Below are 26,044 nucleotides of genomic sequence, written 5' to 3'. Positions count from 1 at the left end.
GCTTGTCTAGAGTAAGATGAATAACTATTACACTTTCTTAGTCTTTCCTATTAGAGCTGCCAGTAAGTCCAGATAATATCAGATACAAAGGAGAGTGGAAAATCTAGAAATCAGGATTCTTAAGTTTTTGGCCAAAGAACATTGATTCATTCCTTTCATTCCTATTGGCAATTGACCCCATTTTTCAATGATGATGTTGTAGAGGTTAATGTTGGTAAGGAGATGCGTTGAGGATGGGATTTGGATTATTTCCTAATCAATTTTAGGAATTGTGTTAGTAATTAAAGATGGCTGATGTGTGGAAACTGATAGGGGTCATCATTTGTGGGGGTCATCTTTTCTTCCCTGGATTATTATAGTAAATTCCTAACTGTTCTCATATTTCCAATCATGCTTTTAGGCCAGATTCCAAAGTCCTTAATGTCATCTAAAGTACCTCTTTGGTGTCAAGTCTTGCCACTCCCAAAATGACTTCTTTTCTGGCAGAAGCAAACCATTTGCATTGCAGTTCCCTTTATACACCTGCTTCTTTCACCTCTGTGTTAACTTAAACCTGCTTTTATTTATTGCCTGGAACATTTTCTCACCCTCATATCTTCTTGAATTAACACCTCGTCTATCTTTCAGTGTTCAGCTCACTCATAAGCTCCTTCAGGAAGTTCTCTTTAACCCTCACTGCCTTCATTAGGGGCCTCCCTCAAGCTGTCAAAGTAGCCAGAGCATACCTCTAGCAGTAGTATTTGTAATTGTTTTCTTGTTGCTTGTCCTCAATTTTTATTCTGTTCTTATCTGACCACATTTTGTACATTGAAGCAACTTATGGCAAGAACAAATCTAATAGAATGATGGTAAAATATAAATAGCGAATCCAGAATGGGAAAAATTAAAATACCAGTTAAGACCAGCTAGGTTGGGGATGGGGAAATATACAAATGTTCAGGCTGTATGGGCCTATTAGGTGATATAGTTGAGCCTTGATTTGTCTCTATAGGTGATTTAGCAGTCAGAGTTAAGGGAAACAGTTATAATTGTCATCAGAGAGGAAGAAACATTGATTTCTAAAAGAAATGTACGTGTAGTTTCACATAGGTGGTACTAAGATATGTGCAAGATCCTATGAGAAGTTAGTAATGGGTTTCACATGACTTTCTTAACAGTATTCTTCAACGAAAGCAGAGAGCATGACTTTAATATAGAGCTTAGACTGGGTGCAGTTGCTTACGCCTGTAACCCAGCACTTTCGGAGGCCAGGGAGGGAGGATTGCTTGATGCCAGGAGTTCAAGATCAGCCTGGGCAGCATAGTGAGACCCTGTCTGTAAAAAAATTGATTTAGCCAGGCATGGTGGCACATGCCTGAAATCCCAGCTGCTCAAGAGGCTAAGGCAGGAGGATTGCTTGAGCCCAGGAGTTTGAGGTTACAGAGAGTAGTGATCACACCACTGCACTCCAGCCTGGGTGACAGGAGACCCTGTCAAAAAAAAAAGAACATACAAAAAAGTAGGCTAGATATGGTGGCTTACGCCTTTAATCTCAGTACTTTGGGAGACCAAGGTGGGTGGATCACTTGAGGCTAGGAGTTTGGGACCAGCCTGGGCAATGTAGTGAGATCCCCATCTCTACAAAAGTAAAACATTAACGAGGTGTGGCAGCGTGTGCTTGTAGTCCCAGCTACTTGGGAGGCTGAGGTGGGAGCATTGCTTGAGCCTAGGAGGTCAAGGCTGCAATAAGCTATGCTCATGCCACCGAACTCCAGCCTGGGCTACAGAGCAAGACCCTGTCTCCATAATAATAATAATAATAATAATAATAATATGGTGCTTAATGAAGGCATTTCTTCAAGGACTTAAGATAACATGATCCAAGTATATAGCCTTTATCATCCAGCTTAATTCAAGGATTTCTACTACCTAGATATAGATGAGCACATACCCTTCAGATAATTTTTCACCTATCACTTCTCTCAAATAGCCTTTTTTTTTTTTTTTTTTAAATCTGAGACGGAGTCTTGCTGTGTCACCCAGGCTGTAGTGCAGTGGTGTGATCTCAGCTCACTGCAACTTCTACATTGCAGATTCAAGCCATCCTCCTGCCTCAGCCTCCCAAGTAGCTGGGACTACAGGCATGCACCACCACGCCTGGCTAATTTTTGTATTTTTAGTAGAGATGGGATTTCGTCATGATGGCCAGGCTGGTAACTCCTGATTTCAAGTGTTACCCAGCCTCAACTAAGCTCTTAATAGGAGTAGATAACAGACAGTATTGAATTTTCTGGTAAGAGCCTGGGTTTTGTGAGTTGTTTATTGAATGGACTTCCCCATTGAAACCCCTTTTTTTTTTTTTTTAGGTGGAGTTTTGCTCTTGTTGCCCAAGCTGGAGTGCAATGGCATGGTTTTGGGTCGCTGCAACCTCCACCTCCCGGGTTCAAGCAGTTCTCCTGCCTCAGCCTCCCAAGTAGCTGGGATTACAGGTGCCCGCACCACACCCAGTTAATTTTTTGTATTTTTAATAGAGATGGGTTTTCACCATGTTGGTCAGGCTGGTCTCAAATTCCTGACCTCAGGTGATCCACCTGCCTCGGCCTCCCAAAGTGCTGGGATTACAGGCATGAGCTACCGTGCCTCGCCTGAACAACTTTTAAGAATGATTCTTTCTTTCCTTTTATTTCCATAGTGCCTGCCACATAGTATTACTCAGTAAATATTTACTGAATGAATGGCTGTATATAATTAGATTCTGATGTGTTTTGGGATTGATGTTTGAAAGGGGTTTTATGATATTGTATCAACTATATGGAAAATGATGGAACTTATTCTAGACCAGGATTTCTTAAAAGTGGCAATACTGACATTTGAGGCCAGATAATTCTTTGTTGTGAGGGGCTTTCCTCTGCACTGTAGAATGATTATTAGCAGTGTCTCTGGCCTCTGTCTACCCACTGGATGCCAGTAGAACCCTCAGTTGTGACAACTAAAAATGTCTCTAGACATTGTCAAAGGTCCCCTGGGACAGGCGGCAAAATTGCTGTTACTTGAGAACCACTGATTTAGACCATGGATCCTCAGGGACAGGAAAGGGAGGGATTAGAACAGTTTCAGAATTGCATTTTCTGTATTTTTATGGTTCAGTTAAATGGTGAATGTTTAATTAGGTACTAAGAGAAATAAAATTGAAGTGCTGCCAATTCAAAGTGTAGCAAGGGGCCGGGCGTGGTGGCTCACGCTTGCAATCACAGCACTTTTGGAGGCTGAGGCGGGTGGATCACAAGTTCAGGAGTTTGAGACCAGCCGGCCAACATGGTGAAACCCTGTCTCCACTAAAAATACAAAGAATTAGCTGGGTGTAGTGGCGGGTACCTGTAATCCCAGCTACTCGAGAGGCTGAGGCAGGAGAATCGCTTGAACTTGGGAGGCGGAGGCTGCAGTGAGCCGAGATTGTGCCACTGCACTCCAGCCCAGGTGACAGAATGAGACTCCATCTCAAAAAAAAAAAAAAAAAAAAAAAAAAAAAGCGTAGCAAGGGAACAGGATACAGGTGGTAGAAATTGAGTAAACTTATTGACTTTTTAAAATTAAAGACTATAACTGAAATGTTGATCTAAAGAAAATTAGGTATGACTAAGCAACTGAATAAATAATAATACTAAAGTGATCCCAACTATTGGAGCTTTTAGAAGACTATATTCTACTTGGTTGCTTTTCTATAATGTAAGAGGCATACATAGAATATGAAATTGTTGCTTTTGGAAAATATACTTTTAAGATTATCTCAATGAAGAACTGATTTCTCCTGTAGCCTGGTTTTACTAATTTATAAGCAAAATGACTAAAGCTCAGGTATACTATGAAGTTAATTCTTTAATATTTCCCCTGCTAGGAACTCTGTATAGCTTCTGCAGACATGGGGTTTGATGATGTGATATAAGTAGATGTTTATATTTTACAATCCATGAAGGTAGTCTATACTGTGCTCTTAGAACAGCAGCCATCTAATGTCATTCTTAGTTGACAGGTAAACAGTATGTTATGTATGTAATGAGGTTCCACAAAGACAATAGTGTTTTGGAACACTGCAGAGGCAATAATTTGCATATTACCATCATTTTATAATTATGAATCAGTGACTGTGATGTGTTTCCATTACCCCTATTTTTGAACAGGCGTTCTGTTACAAGTATTCTATTCCTTTCTTAGATATGGGATGTTTAGGGGAGAGGGGACACATTACTTGTTTTCTTAGTTACAAGTCTCCATGTTGAGAGGAGTTACACTCAAGGATCTTCATCCACATGCACATCTGGTACAGATGACAAGATCCTGGACTTTAAGCCAATGATATAATGAGACAAAGCTTTTTGGGGAGGGATGTAAATTGTTGTGGTCGGAGGGTGGCAAGAGAAACAAGTGACGGTGAAAAAATTCTGGCCTCATGATTTTTCAGTAATAATTAAGAGCACCATATTACAACTGCAAGGGTGAAGGTATGTGGGCTGAGGGAAAGGGATAGTTTTGGAGGGTGCTATATTGAAGGCCCAGAAGAAGTAAACAAACTTGGAAAAAATTTACTCCACATTGCTAATGACAGCCTGTACTCTGTTTCTATAGCTTTACAACATTGATTATACAAGACAATGCAAAGGAGTTGAAATTAGATTTTTTTTTTTTTTTTTTTTGAGACGGAGTCTCATTTTGTCATCCAGGCTGGAGTGCAGTGGTGTGATCATGGCTCAGTGAAGCCTTGATCTGGGCTCAAGTGATCCTCCTGCTTCAGCCTCCTGAGTAGCTGGGACTATAGGTGCGTGCTACCACCCCTGGACTCAAAATTCGATTTCAAAGATGGCATAAGCATATTGATAGTGAAATGAGGAACGTGGTTTATTACTGTGGGAAAAGCTTGAGTTTAATGTAAGACAGACTTGGTTTAAAATTTCTATTCTGCCACTTACTGATGTGTGAACTTGGGCAAGCTATTTAATACCAGCTGGATGGTCTCATAAATATTTTTATTTTTTATATATTGTTTTGGGAGTATGTCACAAATGTATTTTTTAGAATCCTTCAACTGTCAGTGGCTAGCTCTAATGTGAAAGGAGGTTAGCCTAGAATTTTCTCTGAGTGCCCTTCTGATGTTAAAAGTCTGAAGCCTACTTAGTAATAATGAGGTTTCAGCCCTTTTGCCTCTAGAGAGAATGAGCGACAGATAATGACAAATGAAAATAGCACTTTAGCTACATGGGAACATAATTTGTGTTCTTACTCCAAAAGCAATTTATGATCATTTTTAAAAATTAAGACTTTTTAAGAGCAGTTTTAGGTTCAAAGCAAAATTGAAACAAAGGTACAGAGATTTCCCATATACCCTCTGCCCCAACACAAGCATAGTCTTCTCTGTTATCAACATCCTCAATCAAAGTGGTACAATTTGTTGTAACTGATGAACTTACCTCATCAATTATTACCCAAAGTCCAATTACCACCCAAATTCCTCCTTATCTTTTCATGGCCTGATCTTTTATTTTGAGACACAGTCTTGCTCTGTCACCCAGGTTGGAGTGCCATGGTGCCCTCTCAGCTCACTGCAAACTCCGCCTCCCAGGTTCAAGCAATTCTCCTGCCTCAGCCTCCTGAGTAGCTGGAATTACAGGCGTGAGCCACCGCGCCCAGCCAGCTCATTTCTTTTTAGCACTAAATAATGTCTATTGTTTGTATGTATCACAGTTTATTTATTCATTTACCTACTGAAGGACATATTGGTTGCTTCCAAGTTTGGGCAGTTATGAATAAAGCTGCTATAACAACCATGTGCAAGTTTTTGTGTAGATAAGTTTTCAGCTCCTTTGGGTAGATACCAAGGAGTATAATTGCTAAATCATATGGTAAGAGGATGTTTAGTTTTGTGAGAAACTGCTAAACTCTTCCAAAGTGGCTGTACCATTTTGCATTCCTACCAGCAATGAATGACAGTTCCTGACCCACATCCTCACCAGCATTTGGTTTTGCCAGTGTTCTGGATTTTGGCCATTTTAATAGGTGTGCAGTGGTTGTATGTGTTTTAGAATGGAACAGAAAACACAAGATTGGCTTTGATATTTTGCAAGATAGAAATTCCATTCTGAACAACTGACTTACTGTTTATGCTTGAATCTTTTTTTGTTTTTTTTTTTTTGGAGACAGAGTCTTGCTCTGTCACCCAGGCTGGAGTGCAGTGGCGTAATCTCGACTCATCACAACCTCCGCCTCCCAGGTTCAAGCGATTCTCATGCCTCAGCCTCCTGAGTAGCTGGGATTACAGGCATGCACCACCATGCCCAGTTCATTTTTGTATTTTTTAGTAGAGATGGGTTTTGCCATGTTGGCCAGGCTGGTCGTGAACTCCCGACCTCCGGTTATCTGCCCGCCTCAGCCTCCCAAAAGTGCTGGAATTACAGGTATGAGCCACCATGCCCGGCCTATGCTTGACTCTTTTATTAGTTGGAGCTGTTAATATTAATAACTTCACCAGGTCAGACAGGTTGAGTGGTAAGTTTGCTGATAGGTTTGATGGCTGCTTCTGAGACCCAAACCCAAAATCTAGGTTTAGCTACGTTAAGAAGGCAACCACTACAGATAAGTGTCCAATCATGAGATCTCTTAAAACAATGATGGAGTCCAACCCTGTTAGGAAAATCCTTTTGCTAGACAGAGAATCTCAGATCTCTTTCCTCCTGGTCATTATGTCTTGGGCTAAAAGGAGGACATTTAACATTTATTGTATGCCAAACAGTGCTAGGCCATTCCGCATGTTATCTTATTTAATCCTCATAATTTATCTATGAAATATTTTCTGTTGTCCCCATTTATAATTCCAAGTTGTTTTTTTTAACTTTCCCAGACTTTATATCTGCTACCTCTCCGCCTAGAATAGTGTTATGCCTCCTTTTTGCATAATGAATGCCTACTTATTCCTCAGAGCTCATGTCAGATGGTACTATTTTAAGGAAGCCTTCCCAGTCCCCTAGGTTTGTTTCCCTATTAAACTGATCAAAGGCTTGATTCCCTGTTACACTTCACTGATCAAAGTGCACTGATCTCAATAGCACAAATAACAATGCGATTACTCATTTAATATCTGTCATTTCTGCTGAAGTGTAAGCTTCATGAGCACAGTAACTGTGCCTGTATCATTTTTCTATGTTACTTGTAGTGCCAATTATAGTTCCTTGTTCAGTAAGTAATTATTATATGATTATGGCAAATAAATTCCATAAACAGAAGTTGAACGTTGGTCCACTGTAACTTCAAAACCTTCCTTTAAATTATACCATGTGCAGGACCTAAGAAGTCAAGGAAGTATTTCTTAATAAAATTACTCCAGAGGCTCTTCCTGAACTCTATTTCAGTTCTAGGTTGGCTACCTAACGATAAAAGTTAAGCATTAATTTTATGTGGTTAGGGTGTGGTCTGAGATAGAGAACCTAAAGTCTTTAAAGTCTCCCCAGTTCCAAGTAGGTAATCCTTCTGAGAAGTCCCACCTTTCTGAGCAGCTGTGTTTGAAGAAAGCTAGTGGGAAAAGTTCCAGGATTACATGTCAGGAAACTACAAGAGGTAGAAACATTTGTTGATTTACCAGTGTTTTTAACTTCCTGCTGGGCTGAAAACTGCTTGTTTCGTGGAAAAGCAAAACTTGAGAGCAAACATCTAAAATGAAGAGCTCCCAAACTTTTGAGGAACAAACAGAATGCATTGTGAACACTCTACTCATGGACTTCTTGAGCCCAACATTGCAGGTTGCCAGCCGGAACCTATGCTGTGTAGATGAAGTAGATTCAGGTAAGGTTCCTGCCCTAGGCGGTGATTGCAGGTCAATAAGAGTATGTTTTCAGCCGGGCGCAGTGACTGATTCCCGTAATCCCAGCACTTTGGGAGGCCAAGGTGGGTGGATCACCTGAAGTCAGGGGTTTGAGATCCGCCTGGCCAACATGGTGAAACCCCATCTCTACTAAAAGTAGAAAAATTAGCCAGGTGTGGTGGCTCATGCCTGCAGTCCCAGCTACATGGGAGACTGAGGCATGAGAATTGCTTGAACCTGGGAGGCGGAGGTTGCAGTGAGCTGAGATCACGCCACTGCACTCCAGTCTGGGCGACAGAGACTCGGTCTCAAAAAAAAAAAAAACAGTATATTTTATTTATTTCCTTTAAGTTTCAAAAGGCAAACTCTAAGCTTTCAGTAACACCTAAAGCGAAAGAGGTTCTCAGTGAAGGGAAACTTTCTGACTATTGGTGTTGACAGAACATTTAAGCTCTTGGGAGATAATTATATGAAAATTATTTAAAAGACAAGACAAATTTTTCTCATTGCCCAGATTCCTGGGACTTGCCATTGCTTCAAGCATTGTAACAAATGTGTTCCCTCTGTCATAGGAGAGCCTTGTTCTTTTGATGTGGCTATCATTGCTGGTCGCCTTCGGATGTTGGGTGACCAGTTCAACGGAGAATTGGAAGCTTCTGCCAAAAACGTCATTGCAGAAACCATTAAGGGACAGGTCAAGTTTCTACTTCATGCTATTGTTTGCTGCTTTTTTTTCTATTTCAAACTTCCTTTTCTTACTACTCCCATACTACAGTGACTAGGAATGTTCTATGAAAATATTTGGGGGCTTATATTTCAAGGAAGTATAGCAAGAATTCTCCAATTGCTAAAACCTAAGTGGTACAGAGATAGACAATTTTGGGCATAGGCTGATGAACCTTCAGTTTGTCTCTACTTGGTCTTCATCACAGCTGTTGTGCTTAGTGTGCACAGAGCACATTTATAACACTTTATTCTTGGCAAAGTATAGTATCTTTTTTTTTTTTTTTTTTCAGACAGGGTCTTACTGTGTCACCCAGGCTCAAGTGCAGTGGTGTGATCTCAGCTCACTGCAGCCTCCACCTCCTGGGCTCAAGCGATCCTCCCACTGCAGCCTCCTGAGTAGCTGGGACTTCAGGCAAGTGCTACCATGCCCATCTATTTTTTTTATTTTTTTATTTTTAGTAAAGATGGGTTTTTGCCATGTTGCCCGGGCTGGTCTTGAATGCCTAAGCTCAGGTGATCCACTCACCTCGGCCTCCCAAAGTGCTGGGATTATAGGCGTGAGCTACCACACCCAGCCTATGCTTTTTTTTTTTTTTTTTTTTTTTTTTTGAGATGGAGTCTCACTCTGTCACACCCAGGCTGGAGTGCAGTGGCGCGATCTCGGCTCACTGCATCCTCCACCCACCGGGTTCAAGCAATTCTCCTGCCTCAGCCTCCCAAGTACCTGGGACTACAGGGGTGAGCCACCGTGCCTGGCCCATCTGGGTGGATCACCTGAGGTCAGGAGTTCCAGACCAGCATGGCCAAAATGGTGAAACCCCGTCTCTACCTAAAAATACAAAAATTAGCCGGGCGGATCACTTGACGTGAGGAGTTCAACATCAGCCTGGCCAACATGGAGAATCCCTGTCTCTACCAAAAATACAAAAATTAGCTGGGTGTGATGGCCCATGCCTGTAATCCCAGCTACTCGAGAGACTGAGGCAGGAGAATCGCTTGAACCCGGGAGGTGGAGGTTGCAGTGAGCCAAGATCACACCACTGTTCTCCAGCCTGGGCGACAGAGCAAGACTCTGTCTCAAAAAAAGAACCACCCTCTTAACTGTTATGCTTTATTCGTCCTACTATACACAGCTTGGGCAGTGTGCCTACACTACGTTCAGGCAGAGCTGGACCTGTTACTCCCAGTTGCTTGCCCTGAGGCTGTCCTAGGTAGTTGATAGCTGAGTTGACTTTTTTTCTCATTAAACATATTTTTTTTTTGGCTGGGTGCTGTGGCTCATGCCTGTAATCCCAGCACTTTGGGAGGCCGAGAGGGGCAGACTGCTTGAGGCCAGGAGTTTGAGACCAGCCTGGCCAACATAGTGAAACCCCGTCTCTACTAATAATACAAAAATTAGTTGGGCATGGTGGCACACACCTGTAATCCCAGCTACTCGGGAGGCTGAGGTAGGAGAATTGCTTGAACCCAGGAGGCAGAAGGAGGTTGCAGTGAACTGAGATCTCGCCACTGCACTCCAACCTGGGCAACAGAGCGAGACCCTCTCTCAAAATAAATAAATAAATAAATACAAATACAAAAATTAGCCAGGCATGGTGGCACACAACTGTAATCCTAGCTACCTGGGAGGTTGAGACAGGAGAATTGCTTGACAGGGAGGGGGAGTTTGCAGTGAGCCGAGATGGTGCCATTGCACTCCAATCTGGGCGACAGAGCAAGACTCTGTCTCCAAAATAAATAAATAAATAAATAAATAAATAAATAAATAATTTGACTTGAACTTGTTTTAATAAAAAAAATATATTTTGAAACAGCCCTAAACTCAGGGAAAGGTTGCAAGGATAGTACAAATAATTTCTCTCTTGAATCATTTGACAGTAAGGAGTTGACATATTTCATCAACCCCTAATACTTTTATACTTCCCTCAAACAAGAACATTCTGTAATGTAACCACAATCTAACCGTCAAAACCAGGAAATTAACATTGATTCATTATCATCTAATCCTTAGATCTCATTCAAGTTTTGCCATTTGTCCCGATAATGTAATTTATAGTAAAAAGTTGTAGGCCAGAATCACATACTGCATTTAGTTGTGATTTCTCTTTAGTTTTCTTCAATCTGGAATTTTTCCTTACTCTTTCCTTGATTTTCATGACCTTGACACTTGAAGACTATGGTCTATCTTGTTGAATGTCCCTTAACTTGGGTTTGCTTGATGTTTCTTCTTGAATAAATTAAGGATATGTACCTTTGGCAGGAATATCACAGAAGTATTGCTGTGTTCTCAGTGCATTGCATCAATTGGCACAAGATTTCATTTTATCCCAGTATTGATGTTGTTAACTTTAATCACTTAAGATGGTGTCTGTAAGGCTTCTCCTCTATAAAGTTACTCTTTTCCCCTTTGTAATTAATAAGTGTTTTATGGAGAGGTACTTTGAAACTATGTAAATATCCCACATCTCATCAAAATTTCATTGCATTCATTTCTTATCAGCATTGGACCCATGAATTCCTACTTTATTCTGTGGATTATAATCTGTTAACATCATTATTAATTTAGATGTTCAAATCATCCTAGTTTTAGCTAGTGGGAGTCCTTTCACTCTAGACTGCATCTCTTTGATGTGTCTCTATTATTATTTGAGTACTTCCTTAATTTCTGACAGAATATCTTATACTTCCCTAGCCCCAAACTGAAATCAACCATTCTCCAGAGAGCTCTGGTTTCTTTTATTTTTTGAGACGGGGTCTCACTCTGTTGTCCAGGCTGGAGTGCAGTGGCACGATCTCGGCTCACTGCAACCCCTGCCTCTCGGATTCAAGCAATTCTTCTGCCTCAGCCTCCTGAGTAGCTGGGACTACAGGCACACACTGCCACGCCTGGCTAATTTTTTTTTTTTTTTTTGTATTTTAGTAGAGATGGGGTTTTACCATGTTGCCCAGGCTGGTCGCGAACTCCTGAGCTCAGGCAATCCGCCCACCTTGGCCTCCCAAAGTGCTAGGATTACAGGTGTGAGCCACCGCCCGCCTTTTTTTTTTTTTTTTTTTTGAGACGGAGTCTTGCGCTGTCGCCCAGGCTGGAGAGCAATGGCACAATCTCGGCTCGCTTCAACCTCTGCCTCCCGGGTTCACCTGATTCTCCTGCCTCAGCCTCCTGAGTAGCTGGGATTACAGGTGCATACCACCACACCCAGCTAATTTTTTGTATTTTTAGTAGAGACGGGGTTTCACTATGTTGGCCAGACTGGTCTTGAACTCCTGACCTCGTGATCTGCCTGCTTTGGCCTCCCAAAGTGCTGGGATTACAGGCCTGAGCCACCGCGCCCGGCCTCTGGTTTCTTTTAATGGAGAATGATATTTAGAAATCAAGATCTAGGTGCCCTCCCACATGGATGTCCTTTTCAGCTTGTTTGGGCTCTGATATTCAGCTCTGACCACCCTTGGCCCCCCTAAATCCCCACAGATCTTGCTTGGACCCACCTAATGGCTTTTAGATCCCATTTTTGAAAAGGAAAGAGGAAAAGGAAGAGCAACTCAATTATTTTAATGAATTATTATTATTTTATTATTAATTCTAATTAACTACTATTTTTGAGACAGTCTTTCTCTGTTGCCTAGGCTGGAGTGTAGTGGCTCAATGATAGCTCACTGCAGCCTCAATCTCATAGGCTTAAGTGATCCTCCCACCTCAGCCTCATAAGTATTCGGGACTACAGGCATGTGCTACCATGCCTAGCTACTTTTTAAAATTTTTCATAGAGACAGGGTCTCAATATGTTGCCCAGGCTAGTCTTGAACTCCTGACCTCATGTGATCCTCCCACTTTCGCCTCCCAAAGTGTTGGGATTACAGGTGTGAACCACTGCATTCGGTCTTTTTTTTATTTGAGATGGAGTCTTGCTCTGTCGCCCAGGCTGGAGTGCAGTGGCGTGATCTCGGCTCACTTCAACCTTCGCCTCCCAGGTTCAAGTGATGCTGCTGCCTCAGCCTCCTGAGTAGCTGGGATTACAGGCCTGTACCACCATGCCTGGCTAATTTTTGTATTTTTAGTAGAGACAGGGTTTCAGCATGTTGGCCAGGCTGGTCTTGAACTCCTGACCTCAGGTGATCTCCCAGTCTCAGCCTCCCAAAGTGCTGGGATTACAGGCATGAGCCACTGCGCCCGGCCTTTACTTTAGAGTCTCCCAGACATTTCCTAGTCATTCAAGCAATACCTTTACAATTTAACCAGCTGGACTATCACATACTTAATATTTTTCTTTCAAATAATTTTTCATTCATTTTGTTTAACCTAAGCAATAATACCTGAAGTCATGGGTTTGATGGACTACTTATGTATTTTCAAGTGCCCATTAAGATAACAAAATATTAAAATGAGAAAAGATTATTCATCTACCCTCTAAGATTTCCTTAGTTACCACCAATTGCACATTTGGCACTCTAAGAAACAATTGCTTTACTGGATTCCTGCACCTGCAGCCTCCTGCACTTTTTGAGTGATACTCTGTTGATGTTTCCTTTGTCTTTCCTCAGGCAGGAGCTATACTCCAGAACACTGTGGAATCTCTCAGCAAGACCTGGTGTGCTCAGGATTCCAGCTTAGCTTATGAGAGAGCTTTTCTGGCAGTGTCAGTGAAACTTCTTGAGTACATGGCTCACATTGCTCCTGAAGTAGTGGGACAGGTGGCTATCCCCATGACGGGTATGATCAATGGGAACCAAGCCATCCGGGAGTTCATCCAGGGCCAGGGAGGTTGGGTAAGTTTGTTGGGGCTCCTGGTTTTGCTAGGTATTTGCACTGTTTTTGTACTAATACCTGGGATTCCAATTCATGACCCTTTTTGTAAATTGGAAACCAACAGGAAAACAGGCTTCCCTATTTTGCTGAAAATGCCTAGATTTTCTTGCCATGGAAAAATGGAGCAGACAGAAGCTCAGCCTGTGGATGTTGGACTCGAGTCATGCTACCTTAAATATTGACTGCTGACTACTGTAAAGCTAAACTTCATTTCCTACACATAATCATCTATAAAGTATATTCATGGTAGAGTTCTAATTTCAGCCTGGCTTCACTCTGTTCCTTTGTAAATTTCTGGGTCTTTTTTTCCTAACTTCTCTATATGTGTGTTAGTGAAGTCAGAATCACCTTAATAGTATCTAAGAAAAAACAGTCTTTGCTGTAGTGGTAACTATATAAGGTATTCTAAGCCCATGTTTTAGTAATCATCAGAACTTATGCTGTCATAGAGCACTCCTTTCCATTTACAGGGTCAGTGAAAGCCTTAATAAGAGCTACATTTCCTGGAGCTATCTGCAGATCATTTCCTGGTTTCTTAGGAAGTTCCTGAAAGCAATTCCTTTGACTGTAGGATTTTCTCTGTCTTTCCTAGGAAAATCTGGAGAGCTGAAGAGGTGGAGCTATTCACGAGACTGAACATCACTTCCTTGTTGACTGATTGGGTGATTGATTCCTGGGAATTCAAACAAACAAATAAAAAAACACTTTTTTCATTTTATCAGAACTGAACTTAGCTGAATAAGTTATTTTTTACTGATTGTTAAAGTTGGGAGCAGCTGCCAGAGGCCTGCAGAGTTGGTTTTTGTTTTGTTTTGTTTTGTCAACTTAATGCAAACCACAGAGATTTTCTACTTTCTGTTTTCACATGAGTTTTAATGAGGTTCTGTTGAAGCAAAGACCCCTAGACACAAAGTAATGACTTGTTAGTAGTGGAATTATAAGCAACAGGGCAGGCCTTTGCTGGAGGTATTTTGAGAGAAAGGGAGAACAATGGAAACTATTTCTTCAGATGTAGCCCTGTCTTTTGGTAAGAATTGTGCCTACTAATTTTGCAATTTAAAGGATTTCAGGAAGCTTTTTGGCTGAAAAATCTTGTTGTTGTTTTTTTAGACGGAGTCTCACTCTGTCACCCAGGCTGGAGTGCAGTGGTGCGATCTCAGCTCACTGCAAGCTCCACCTCCCGGTTTCACTCCATTCTCCTGCCTCAGCCTCCTGAGTAGCTGGGACTACAGGAGCCCGCCATCACGCCCGGCTAATTTTTTGTATTTTTAATAGAGATGAGGTTTCGCCGTGTTAGCCAGGATGGTCTGGATCTCCTGACCTCGTGATTCGCCCGCCTTGGCCTCCCAAAGTGCTGGGATTACAGGCGTGAGCCACCTTGCCCGGCCTAAAATCTTGTTATTTTAAGTTGAGCATTTTCATTCAAAATCATCCCTAAACTTCATGTTAATTTCACCTGAGAAGGACTATTTTATGCATTTTAGAGGTTGGAAGCAAAAAACAAACAAACAAACAAAAACAGTTGTTTCTACTAGGAAGGTCAAAGAAAATAAAAGTTACTCCATTTTTACTGCCACAGGATGCAGGAAGTGCTGGCCCACATCTAGGACAGCAAGGCCACCCCAGCTTAGATGAAGCTAACTGCATAGCACAAAGCTTTAAAAGTGTGGTTCACACACCACTTGTGGACCTTATTGAATTGCTGATTCACATTCCTAGAGATTCTGATTCTGTAGGGGTAGGCTGGAGCCTAGGAACCTACCTTTTAAACTAGTTCCATAGGTGATTCTGATGTACATATAGAGTGTGACAGCCATCACTATAGAGAATAGATTGATAAATTACAACCCACACGTCAATTCTGGCTTGCTGTCTTATTTTGTAAATAAAGTTTTATTGGAATAGAGCAACATTCACTTGTTTACATATTGTCCATGGCCGCTTTTGTGCTACAATGGCAGAGTTGAATGATTATAGAAGACCATATGGCTGGTTAAGTCCAAAATATTTACTAGCTGGCCCTTTACAGAAAAAGTTGGCTGACCCCTTCTCTAAATCAACATTTCTCCTTGGTAACTGAAACTCTATTACAGTCCTGACAATTCCAGCAAACACAGCTGTAGATAGGGTTTAAACTCAAAGATATTTAACTCTTCTTTGGGAACTTAGTCTCCATATGTTTGTTAGTTCTTGCATAATCCACAGTTTCTCTGGGTCTTCAGCCAATCAGAGAGCTCTGTAGCTCCTGAGTAGTCCATTTCTCTGGCCCTACAAGTGAGAGTGATTGGAAGCAAAGCTTATGATTTGTATGATCTTGTATCTCAAAATAGTCCTTAATGATCTAATAGATTAGTAGGCAGTCATCAGGTAGAGACTCCAAAAACCAGACTACTTTCCTGAATATCAAGAAGAAAGGCATTGCTGCAGTGATTCATGAAAAGCAGCATTAATAACTTTGGCTAAAGTTTAACAAAGCTAACCACTTCCCCTCTATCAGCCAGCCATCTATGTATCTCCTCTAAATGCAGAGAAGTAAATATGTAGTGCTGTTAATACATTTTTGCTTTTTAAAGTTATGCTTTGTCCTGGCGCAGTGGCTCATGCCTGTAATCCCAGCACTTTGGGAGGCCAAGGCGGGTGGATCACCTGAGGTTAGGAGTTTGAGACCAGCCTGGCCAACATGGTGAAACCCTGTCTCTGCTAAAAATACAAAAAATTAGCCAGGCTTGGTGACATGTGCCTGTAATGCCAGCTACTCAGGAGGCTGAGGCAGGAGAATCACTTGAACCTGGGAGGCGGAGGTTGCTGTGAGCTGAGATCGCGCCATTGCACTCCAGCCTGGGCTACAAAAGCGAAACTGTCTAAAAAAAAAAAAAGAAAATAAATAAAGTTATGCTTTTTCCTCTATTCCTAGTTAAATCACAACAGGTTAGTAATCCATAAATGATGTGTCCTGTTTCTCTTTAGTAGAAATTATATTTTTGGCTACCAGTTAAGAAACTTGTACTCCTTTGTCCCTTATGTTACTATAAACTCTATAAAAACTATAAAAAAGATGATGAGTTTTGTGGTATTTGACTTCATAGGCAAAATCAAAATTTTTACTTTGTTGCTATTCTGTTTTATGAAATAAACTTCTGTCTATGCATTTGAACTAAGTTTCAGCAAATTCAATCTAAATTGAATAATTCCAGCTCCCAGTTTTATCCTATGTTGCTCATAAAACAGTTCCAAGTATACTGCATTATCTTGAGATTTGAAGATATGGTGCCCACGGGGATTATACTAGGCAAATGCGTTAAGCAGCTCTGGCCTAGGTGTTGTGTATTTTAAGAGACTCTATCTTAGGAGAGCTTAAGTGATTGGGCTGCAGGAAGAAGACATTGTAACCCAGGAATTAAAAATGGATTCAGATTGCCTGATTTTAACACTTTAGTTTCACCATAGGCTAATTATGTGACACTGGGCAAGAGACATAATTCTTCTGTGCCTTAGTTTCTACATTTGTAAAATAGAGATGATTTGGTAACGTATTAATAAGATTTTTGTGAGAGATAAATAAAACAAATACACTTTGTAAAGGGTGAGTGCTTGGAATATTTTAAACACTGTGCCATTAGCAATTTGGAATTCTGTGTTATGCAGTTCATAGGTTCTAGCTTGACTTTTTTCTCTCTCCATTAACCCTGTCTCTCACAGATGCAAACCACTCTTAATGGCTTTACTTTCACATCAATGTGAGTGATTCCTAAATATGATTTATTTCCCTTCTCCATTCCATACCCACAGATGCTTATTATTTATTTATGTGTACCTTTCTTATCCCCATACTCTCCCTGTTTGCGATACAACTAGCTCAAAACCTCAGTCATTTTTACCTTGTCTCTCTCTCTCCAGTCCAACTCACCCAACTAGTTTTTCTCATTTGTTACTTCATTTTTGTCCTGGTTCTTCTACCAGATTTATTAGCAACTGCCTGGACTATTAATAAAGCCTCCTACTTAGGCTTTCGATAGATTGTTCTGTTCCTGCTCCATTCCAGTCTGTCCTATATACTGCCATCAGATTGATCAAAGCTGTGGTTTCTTTGTCTTATTTTGATTCATTTTTAGATATGGTATCATTCATTTTTAAATTTAACATACCAATGAAGATTACAAGACTTAAACATCTTATCAGAAGGGGGCATTTATTTTTTAAATCAAGAAATAACTTTCCAAAAGCATTGCTTTGAATGCCATTCTCTTAAAGTCCTTCAGTGGAACTTTTGAGTGTGATTAGACATGTTCATTATCTTGATTGTAGTGATTTTATGGGTGATGATTTCACACCAACTTATCAAACTGCATACTTTGAAATGTGTAGTTTATTGTACATCAGCACTACCTTAATAAGGTTGTTTTTTTTTAAAAAAAAAAAACAAAAACTTTCAGCTGCTCCCTACTGTTCATCAAATAACAGTCTGATATTCAAATTCCCCCAGTATCTGGCCCTAACTGCCCTATATAGCCTTAATCAATCATGATTCTCCTCTACAATCCCAATGCTCTAGTAAAACCGAGCCAGTCACTAAAGCTGCCCTCCTCCTACTGTTCTCTATGTTTCATATTGCTTTTTCTGAGGCTCTACCTGTAGACATCTTCAAGACCCAACCCAACTGTCATGAAGCCTTCTCCATGAAGGCTATCCATATAACCAGAATAAGAAGTGGTCTTTGCCTCCTTGAACTTTTGTTTGTACCACTTTTATGTTTCTTATCCAAAAAATGGCCTTAAGTTGTAATTATCTGTATAGTCATCTTCCCCACTAGGATAAAGGATTGCTGAATGATACAATTTGTTGTATACTTCTGTAACACCCCTCCTCTTCATTATCTGGCATGTACATCGATATTACAAATATTCATTAAATGAATGAATAGCTGATTGACTCAGATGAGACTTCAAGTTTGATTATATTTGAAAAGGATGCTAAGCTTTAAGAGTCCTGATGCTCTTTATTTAAAAAAAAAAAAATGCTTCAGGTTGGGCTCGGTGGCTCACGCCTGTAATCTCAGCACTTTTGGGAGGCCAAGGCGGGTGGATCACCTGAGGTCAGGAGTTCAAGACCAGCTTGGCCAACATGGTGAAACCCCATCTGTACTAATAATACAAAAATTAGCTGGGCGTGGTGGCACATGCCTGTCATCCCAGCCACTCAGGAGGCTGATGCAGGAGAATTGCTTGAACCCAGGAGGCGGAGGTTGCAGTGAGCCGAGATAGCACCATTGCACACCAGCCTGGGTGACAACAGCAAAATTCTGTCTCCAAAAAAAAAAACAAAAAACTTCAATTGCAAGTTATTGGTTGACCTTTGCTTCTTGAGGATTCTGAAACCAAAGGCAGAGTATGCTTCCCTGTGTAGTGGGAGGTTGACTATGAAGTCTGCAGCAGGTGAACTGAAGGACTTAGTGAAGTCTCAGAATGCTGTAGTGACAAGCAGTAGATTGAAAGATGGGTAGGGGGACTTTTCCTACCCGGGATGATGTGAAAACATGAGAAAATCAAACAAGCTTCATTAAAGGTATTATAAGCCTCTTCTGTGTTCATTTATAAAACGAAAAACAAGCCTACTCTAGAGATAAAGGAGGTCATTTATTTCTGGCCATTGCAGTTCTTCAGAGATGGACTCTGAAGCTCAGTATTGACACCATTCCTTTCATAATAATAGCCCTGCTGCTTGGGCAGCAGCATTCAGGAAAGTACCCTTTGCCAGGTTCCTGTGCCTCCATGTAGGAAGGCCCATCTGCTCCTGGCATAATGAAAGTGCCTAGCTAGAGACAAGAAGCACAGACTGTGCCAGACAAGAGACTTGGAGTAATTGATATAATGAGTAACCAAGTGAGAGTAGATCCCTCACCAAAGCGTAACCACATTAGCTACTTTATAACAACAGACTTATTTTTAGGTATACTCAAGACCATGTTAAGCACTGTGGGTTATACAAACGCATAGAATACACTATCATTGCCTTTGATAAATCTGAAAATACAGGGGGCATCTTTTGAATAAACTCTTAAATAAACTTATAGGAGACAAGGAAATTGAATAAATGAAGAAAACTTCTATAGCTGAATATACAGATTTATATTGAAGAGATTCAGACTAAGGGAAGATCATGGCGAAACAGAGTTAGGGGCAAGATTTTTGAAGAAAAATTGAGCTTTATGGTTTTATTTTCATTGTGGTGAAACTTAGGAGTAAAGGTGAGAAGTAGAAAAAGAAGTGGTAGTAGAACGAACAAGGTCTGTAGGTGATGTGCTTGGATAGGTTGGGTGGGGATAGTTGACAGGGAGGGGCTTGGTGACAAGCTATGGAATCTGGACTTGTTCCCATAGACCATCAATAACTATTCTGATTCTTTAGCATTAAAGTGCAGTTTTAAGAACTTTCATCCAGCCTTGGTTAACAGGAGATACTAGAATGGAAACATATAGATAGGAAGATACTCTAAGTTTATTGCTATAGGAATCCAGGTGTGAAAGTGGGAATGGGGCTAAGTGGGAATGGAAAAGACAGGTTGAATCTAAAAGACATTGAGGAGACACTTTGGGAGGCCGAGGCGGGCGGATCACGAGGTCAGGAGATCGAGACCATCCTGGCTAACACGGTGAAACCCCGTCTCTACTAAAAATACAAAAAAAATTAGCCGGGCGTGGTAGCGGGCGCCTGTAGTCCCAGCTACTCGGGAGGCTGAGGCAGGAGAATGGCGTGAACCCGGGAGGCGGAGCTTGCAGTGAGCCGAGATCGCGCCACTGCAGTCCAGCCTGGGCAACACAGCGAGACTCCGTCTCAAAAAAAAAAAAAAAAAAAAAAAAAAAAAAAAAAAAAAGACATTGAGGAGAAATTTCCAATAGGCCTTGGTGATCAAAAGAATGCTTACAAAGGACTGAATGTTTCACAGACAGTATATATATCCCATATCAAATCAATGACCCTGGGATGTAGGGAAAGGCAAGAGTAGTGAAACTAAAGCTAAGGTTGGGTAAGTATCTTCTCCAGGGTAAAACATGTCTCCTCCTCATCTAAAAGACAGAAGGATGTTCTGAGAATCCCGAATGTTTTTCCTATTGAATAGTTTATCTTACCCTTGTAGTCTTCCCTGAAATTCTCCTCGATTAATGTTTATTGTAATCTAATTCCTGACCTCTGTGATACTGATATTTCCCCTTAAACTAGCATACTCCCCTCTTCTTGGAACAGGTGACATGGTGACCAGCACTCTTCTCTGTTGTGTTCTTCCTTCTGACCAAACACTACAGCCACATGAGGCAGCAGTGAGATGTGGCCTTGTCACTCCTCTTCAGGTGCTTATCCACAATTTACTTCCCACAATTTACTTGATGGTTCTGGCAAAATGTGTGTGAGTCTTTTTTTATTGCATGGAATTGTGTTCACTTAGGTTTTATGCCAGACTGGTTTAAATGATTCATCATAAATTCTGAAACTCTTTTAGGTATTTGCCAACCTTTACTGCATGTCTTGTTTCCCCTCCCCAGCTCTTTATCTTCCCGCAAGATACAAATGAGTCAACACAATCTTCATCAAAAAGCATTGTGCTCTGTAGAAGGAAGTGTGATAAATTAAGTAGTAGCTTATTTTTTTTAAAAAAAAATAACAGCTCCAGCTACTTGGAAGTCTGAAGTGGAAGGATCACTTGAGCCCAGGAGTTCCAGACTAGTCTGGGTAACATAGCAAGACCCTGTCTCAAAACAAAACAAACAAACAAACAAAAAAACCCAAAACAAAAAAAATAATTAAAGTTTTTTGTTTTCTTCTTCAGTTTGTTTTTTGCTTGCTTGAGTGGTCTGCTCAGGAAATGGCCTTGTAGCTAAGTGGGTTTTGGGGGTTTGGTTATTTCACAATGTCTCTATACCTTTTGGGTTTACAGTAGAATAGATTGGTGCTTGCTTTTTTAAAAAAGTGTGAAGTTCTGCCAAGACACTATTTACAGATTCTTAGATTTTGAGGAAAGGGACTATGGAGGCATCTAAGCAAAATTTTTTTTGTTATCTCCTATTTATTTCTGTCTTCTCCCTCATTAAGAGGAAACAAGAAAGTTAGTAAGAGATTGTTCTGAAATATAGGCTTGAGAAAAATAGATTTAAATTTTATTAGGCAGGTTTGCCTCATCAATTAATAAAAATTAATAAAGTTCTAGTTTTGTGTAATTGAGGACATTCTAAGGGTACAGAGAAATTATAAAACTATATTATCTTCTTTGTCCAAACATAGAAAATCATTTTCCTTTTAGGATTATGCTTTGCTACTCTGCAATTAAGCAAGTTAGTTTGGAATGTTTTTATTTTTATTTTCTTTCCCAAAGTTACCTAAGGAGTGTTTTAATTTTTATCAGTAATCATGTCTATATCTTTAGTTCTGAGTTGCTTTATTAACTGGCTAAGGATGTTTTTGTTTTGTTTTGTTTTGTTTTTACCATATTCTGGCTTTCTCAGTGTTGTATGCCAATCTCCTAAGACAATGTTTAGAATTTAGTGGGTACTCAATAAATTTGTTGAACAACTTAATGGATTTTTAAATGTTTATTTCTAATTTTAAAAACGGTATGATAATTTTAGAAAGCAAACTTACACAATTGATCCTTTTTTGCTTCTTTTAGTCTTTAACTATGTACATACTTTTACATGGTTTTAGTTATTATAAACTTGAAATTTTGTATTTTTATAAATCAAAGATTTCCCATATTTTATGTTTTAAAATAGCCAAAGTAAACATCACGTTACTTAGAGCAGCAAGAAATTCTCTCTTAATTCTAGATGGGGATAATTTAAGAAATATACTATTCCTAACAAATATTGCTGAAGAATGAGGGTTTATTTTAATTTATGTATACTGGGATTGAGTTTCTTAATTTGAAATATTGTCTTTAAGTTGTCTATAACCAAGATATCTCGATGATCTTTCTTTTTTTTTTTTGCAGTACTTAGTAAAGAGCATGCAGTATCTTTAATGTTCAGATTAAGCAGTGTTCAGAATCATGATATCCTGAAGGAAGTTTGAATAATGTTGCAAACAGAAAGGATTGCTAATATCTTAAATAGAGGAAGTCCTAATAACACATTTCCCAGTTTTCTTCAGGATCAAGACTAATTTTGTTAACATTTGTTGAACTTCTGCCTTCAACAAAGATGATATACTGATTTTGGGATGTTCTCACACTGAATTAGGCACTTGGGTAGACTTGTACCCATTGAGAGGTTATGCAAGCTGAAATGTGGAAAGTTTTTCTAGAAGAGCCTGCCTTTCAGGGCCAAAATGCCACAGGCACAGCATAACTTCCTGAAACAAATTTATTTCCTAAGACATTGGTTGCAGAGTAGAAATGTGTTCTTTAGAAACAGTTCTTCAGGCTTTCTGCCCTAAAAGTTACAATGTTGTCAGCAAGGTGGTTGATTTTACTTTCTTTTTGTTCCATCACAGTTTACCAGCATTACATATGCAGGGTATTGAGCTAACTGTCTGGTCAGGTGCTCCTTGTGGGGGCCACTTGCTCTAGATCCTATATAGACCAACACTCTTAGTCTTTATATCCAGAACCCAAGTGAAGCTTCAAAGGTTACTGGGAGGGTTGAAGAGGTGCTGAAATCAACACTTCCCTTAATGGAGGTCAGCACTTTCCCAGTCCTGGGAGAGACACAGACTGTCAGAAGCATCTGACTTTGCTTCATTCAAAAGGGAGTTTGAGGTATATATAGCAGACTTAAAAGTTATGAATAAAAATACCTTCTGTGATGAACAGAAGTTTCTCATTGATCACACTGACAAGAAACCTTTCGATGAACAGTCCGGGTAGAAGACATGTCACTCTAAACAGTGTCTGTCTTCTTTCCTGGGCCTAACTGAACTTTGCAGAGTTCATTTGGGACATAAGGAAACAGAAGGTGTCAACTTGGCCCTTGTGCTCACTGGGAAAATGGGGAGAGACAGAACTCATTCAGGAGACCTGTAATTCTGCTCTTTCTCTGGGAGGCAAGAAGAAAGGTGAGTTTTGCATATGTGTGATGGAATGGAATAATCTCAGTTAAGCAGACCACACTTTACGTCCTGGTTAGCCTCTTGTTTGTTAAAAATTTGAATTGTAACCAGGTTCCTTTGCTGAGAAGGAAGGCGCTAGGGCCCTGGAGTGAGATGATGGCTGCGTTATGTGACCACAGAAGGTGGTTACGTACTAATTTCCTCTAGGGCTTGTGATGAAGTCAGTAAACCACAGCCTTCAGCATGCTCTGCTCAGGCAGCAGCAGTGGCTTTTTGGAGGTGTCTCGGCCATGACACACATTTGACATGCCCTCCCTCAACCTACTTATAGACTATTTTTCTTGCTCTGCAGCATGGACCAAAGAGAAATTCTGCAGAAGTTCCTGGATGAGGCCCAAAGCAAGAAAATTACTAAAGAGGAGTTTGCCAATGAATTTCTGGTGAGTCCTGTATGTGACCCTCTCAGGGTAGTTACATACACTATTTAACTGACTATGGGGGTCCAATTTTCCGAGACCAAATTGCTCTTGGGATAAAGTAAATATCAGACCTTGGCGGGGAAGACAGAAAAAAAAAAGTTTGACTTCTCTGAGTGGTTTGCATGTATTTCAGGTATTCTCTCAAAATTACTGGTTTTAATATTTTGTTTGCTAGTTCTTTGGAGTTTGGTTAGGAATCCTACAGAAGACATATACAACTCCAGAGGTAAAAACACTAATATTAATTGAACATCCAGATTTCCCCAGGTATCTAAGTTGTGGTTTATGCTTTATATTACTAATTTTAATTAATATTAAGAAGAAAGAGACCAATGTTAACTTTTCATGCAATATTACATTTTTAGCCTCCCCTCTGGCATTCTATTTGGTTGACAAAGGTTTTTGAAGAGCACCAAAACTACCCACTGCCACAGTTTTTTTTGTTGTTATTGTTTGTTTTTTTAAGATTCAGAATCTTACTCTGTCATCCAGGCTGGAGTGCAGCAGTGCAACCACAGCTCACTGTAGCCTTGAACTCCTGGCCTCAAGTGATTCTCTTGCCTCAGCCTCCTGAGTAGCTGGGGCCACAGGTGTGTATCGCCATGCCTGGCTAATTTAAAAAAAAGTTATTTTTTTCTTTTTTATAGATATGAGCCTTGCTTTTTTGCCCAGGCTGGTCTCGAACTCCTGGCTTCAAGCAATCCTCCCATCTTGCCTCCCAAAGTGCTGGGATTACAGGCATGAACCACTATGTCTGGCCATCATTTTTCTTTTCTTTTTCATATGAAAAATACATTATAACATGTGTTTTTTCAATAACAGGGCTTCCTTAACTTCTTTTGCTTGGAGAAGTGGAATGGCTAGGATGGAGAGTAGAGACAAGTGTAGGTCAAGGAGGGAAACATGAGTACAAGGTAGCTTCAGGTTGGGTGGATTAGATTACCCAGAAGAACAATGAATCTCCTTTGAGAGAACTGTGATTATTGATGCAGTGGCAGCTGGGTAGGCCTCATTCACCCTACAAGCTGAGATATCAGATAACATAGGGTGTCTAATAGTACCTATCATGTATTTTAGAATGCTTACAGCTGGCGTTTCAGAGATATAAGAATTTTAAACCTTAGCTCTTCAGTTGTGAAGAAATGGGTGGAAAGAGGGGAACTGAAGTACAAACCTGAAATTAAATCATGATTTTTTTTCACCAAATTATGAAGTATTTGACATGTTCTTAAATCTCTCTGTTTTCTAACTTATAAAATGGGGATAATAATTCATGTCCTACCTATCCTCACAGGATTGTTGTGATGATTAAATATCAATAACAATCATTAAATGTGGCCATTTATTGAGTACCATTTATTGAGCACTTAGTATGTACCAAGTTCAGTTCTAAGCACTAAAAATACAGCAGTGAACAAAAAGAACCAAAACCTTTGCCTCCTGGAGCTAACACTCTGGTACCGGATAGCAGATGTGAAAACACTCTGAACGTCTTGAGTAATTAGATATTATTGAGTGATTCGATATTAAGATAGGAACTCCGATGTCAGCTCAACATGGATAATCTTGTGGTACTATGAAAAATGTGCTCTCACTGCCACTGGCTGATCAGTCTGAGCCCCTCTGGTAGAGTTACCTGAAAGGAGGTAAGTAGGAAGTTCTAGCACATGTGTATACATGTCCCTGCCCCTGGACTATAATTCCTAAGCCAAGGTAACCCAAGGCATAGATGTAAAAAGTGGGCTGAGGGGCAATGCCGGCCTCTGTTTTATTTTGGTTGTGTTTTTAAAAATAATGTAGACTGGCCGGGGGCAGTGGCTCATACCTGTAAACCCAGCACTTTGGGAGGCCGAGGCGGGTGGATCACCTGAGGTCAGGAGTTTGAGACCATCCTGGCTGACATAATGAAACCCCATTTCTACTAAAAATACAAAAATTAGCTGGGCGTGGTGGCAGGCACCTGTAATCCTAGCTACTCAAGAGGTTGACACAGGAGAATCGCTTAAACTCGGGAGGCAGAGGTTGCAGTGAACTGAGATAGAGCTGTTGCACTCCAGCCTGGACAACAAGAGCGAAACTCTGTCTCAAAAAAAAAAAAAAAATGTAGACTATATCCCTAATATTTTACCTTTTCTCAGCTAAAGTCATTATAATTTCTCACCAAAATATAGCAGCT

General features: G+C 40.4%; 2 protein-coding genes across 40 annotated transcripts in view; both read left to right on the top strand.

Annotated features, from left to right (window-relative positions):
• Positions 1-104: 104 nt before the first annotated feature.
• On the top strand, positions 105-21,994 carry BCL2L15 (BCL2 like 15). Of its 2 annotated transcripts, XM_513664.7 has the most exons (4): positions 105-7,806; positions 8,398-8,519; positions 13,091-13,315; positions 13,948-14,076. In XM_513664.7, exons 1-4 carry the CDS (start codon positions 7,680-7,682, stop codon positions 13,963-13,965), a joined length of 492 nt encoding a protein of 163 aa, XP_513664.1. In that variant the 5' UTR covers positions 105-7,679; the 3' UTR covers positions 13,966-14,076. The 2 variants fall into 2 exon arrangements, with proteins under 2 accessions (XP_513664.1, XP_063671593.1); XM_063815523.1 differs by having other exon boundaries at positions 137-7,806; positions 13,091-21,994.
• A 1,366-nt stretch (positions 21,995-23,360) lies between these two features.
• PTPN22 (protein tyrosine phosphatase non-receptor type 22) overlaps positions 23,361-26,044 on the top strand; it is a 57,623-nt gene continuing 54,939 nt past the window's right edge. For all 38 annotated transcript variants that reach the window (XR_010158654.1, XM_063815006.1, XM_063815002.1 and 35 more), the window contains exon 1: positions 23,361-23,829. Coding sequence is in view for 37 of the 38 variants with exons in the window: in XM_063815006.1 (XP_063671076.1) it covers positions 23,743-23,829 (87 nt within the window). In the remaining variant the exon portion in view is untranslated. The remainder of the gene's footprint in view (positions 23,830-26,044) is intronic.

Source organism: Pan troglodytes, chromosome 1 (genome assembly GCF_028858775.2).
Source record: "Pan troglodytes isolate AG18354 chromosome 1, NHGRI_mPanTro3-v2.0_pri, whole genome shotgun sequence".
Taxonomy (NCBI): Eukaryota; Metazoa; Chordata; class Mammalia; order Primates; family Hominidae; genus Pan; species Pan troglodytes.
Note: the sequence above shows the minus strand (reverse complement) of the source record. Positions and strands in the feature narration are given on the sequence as shown.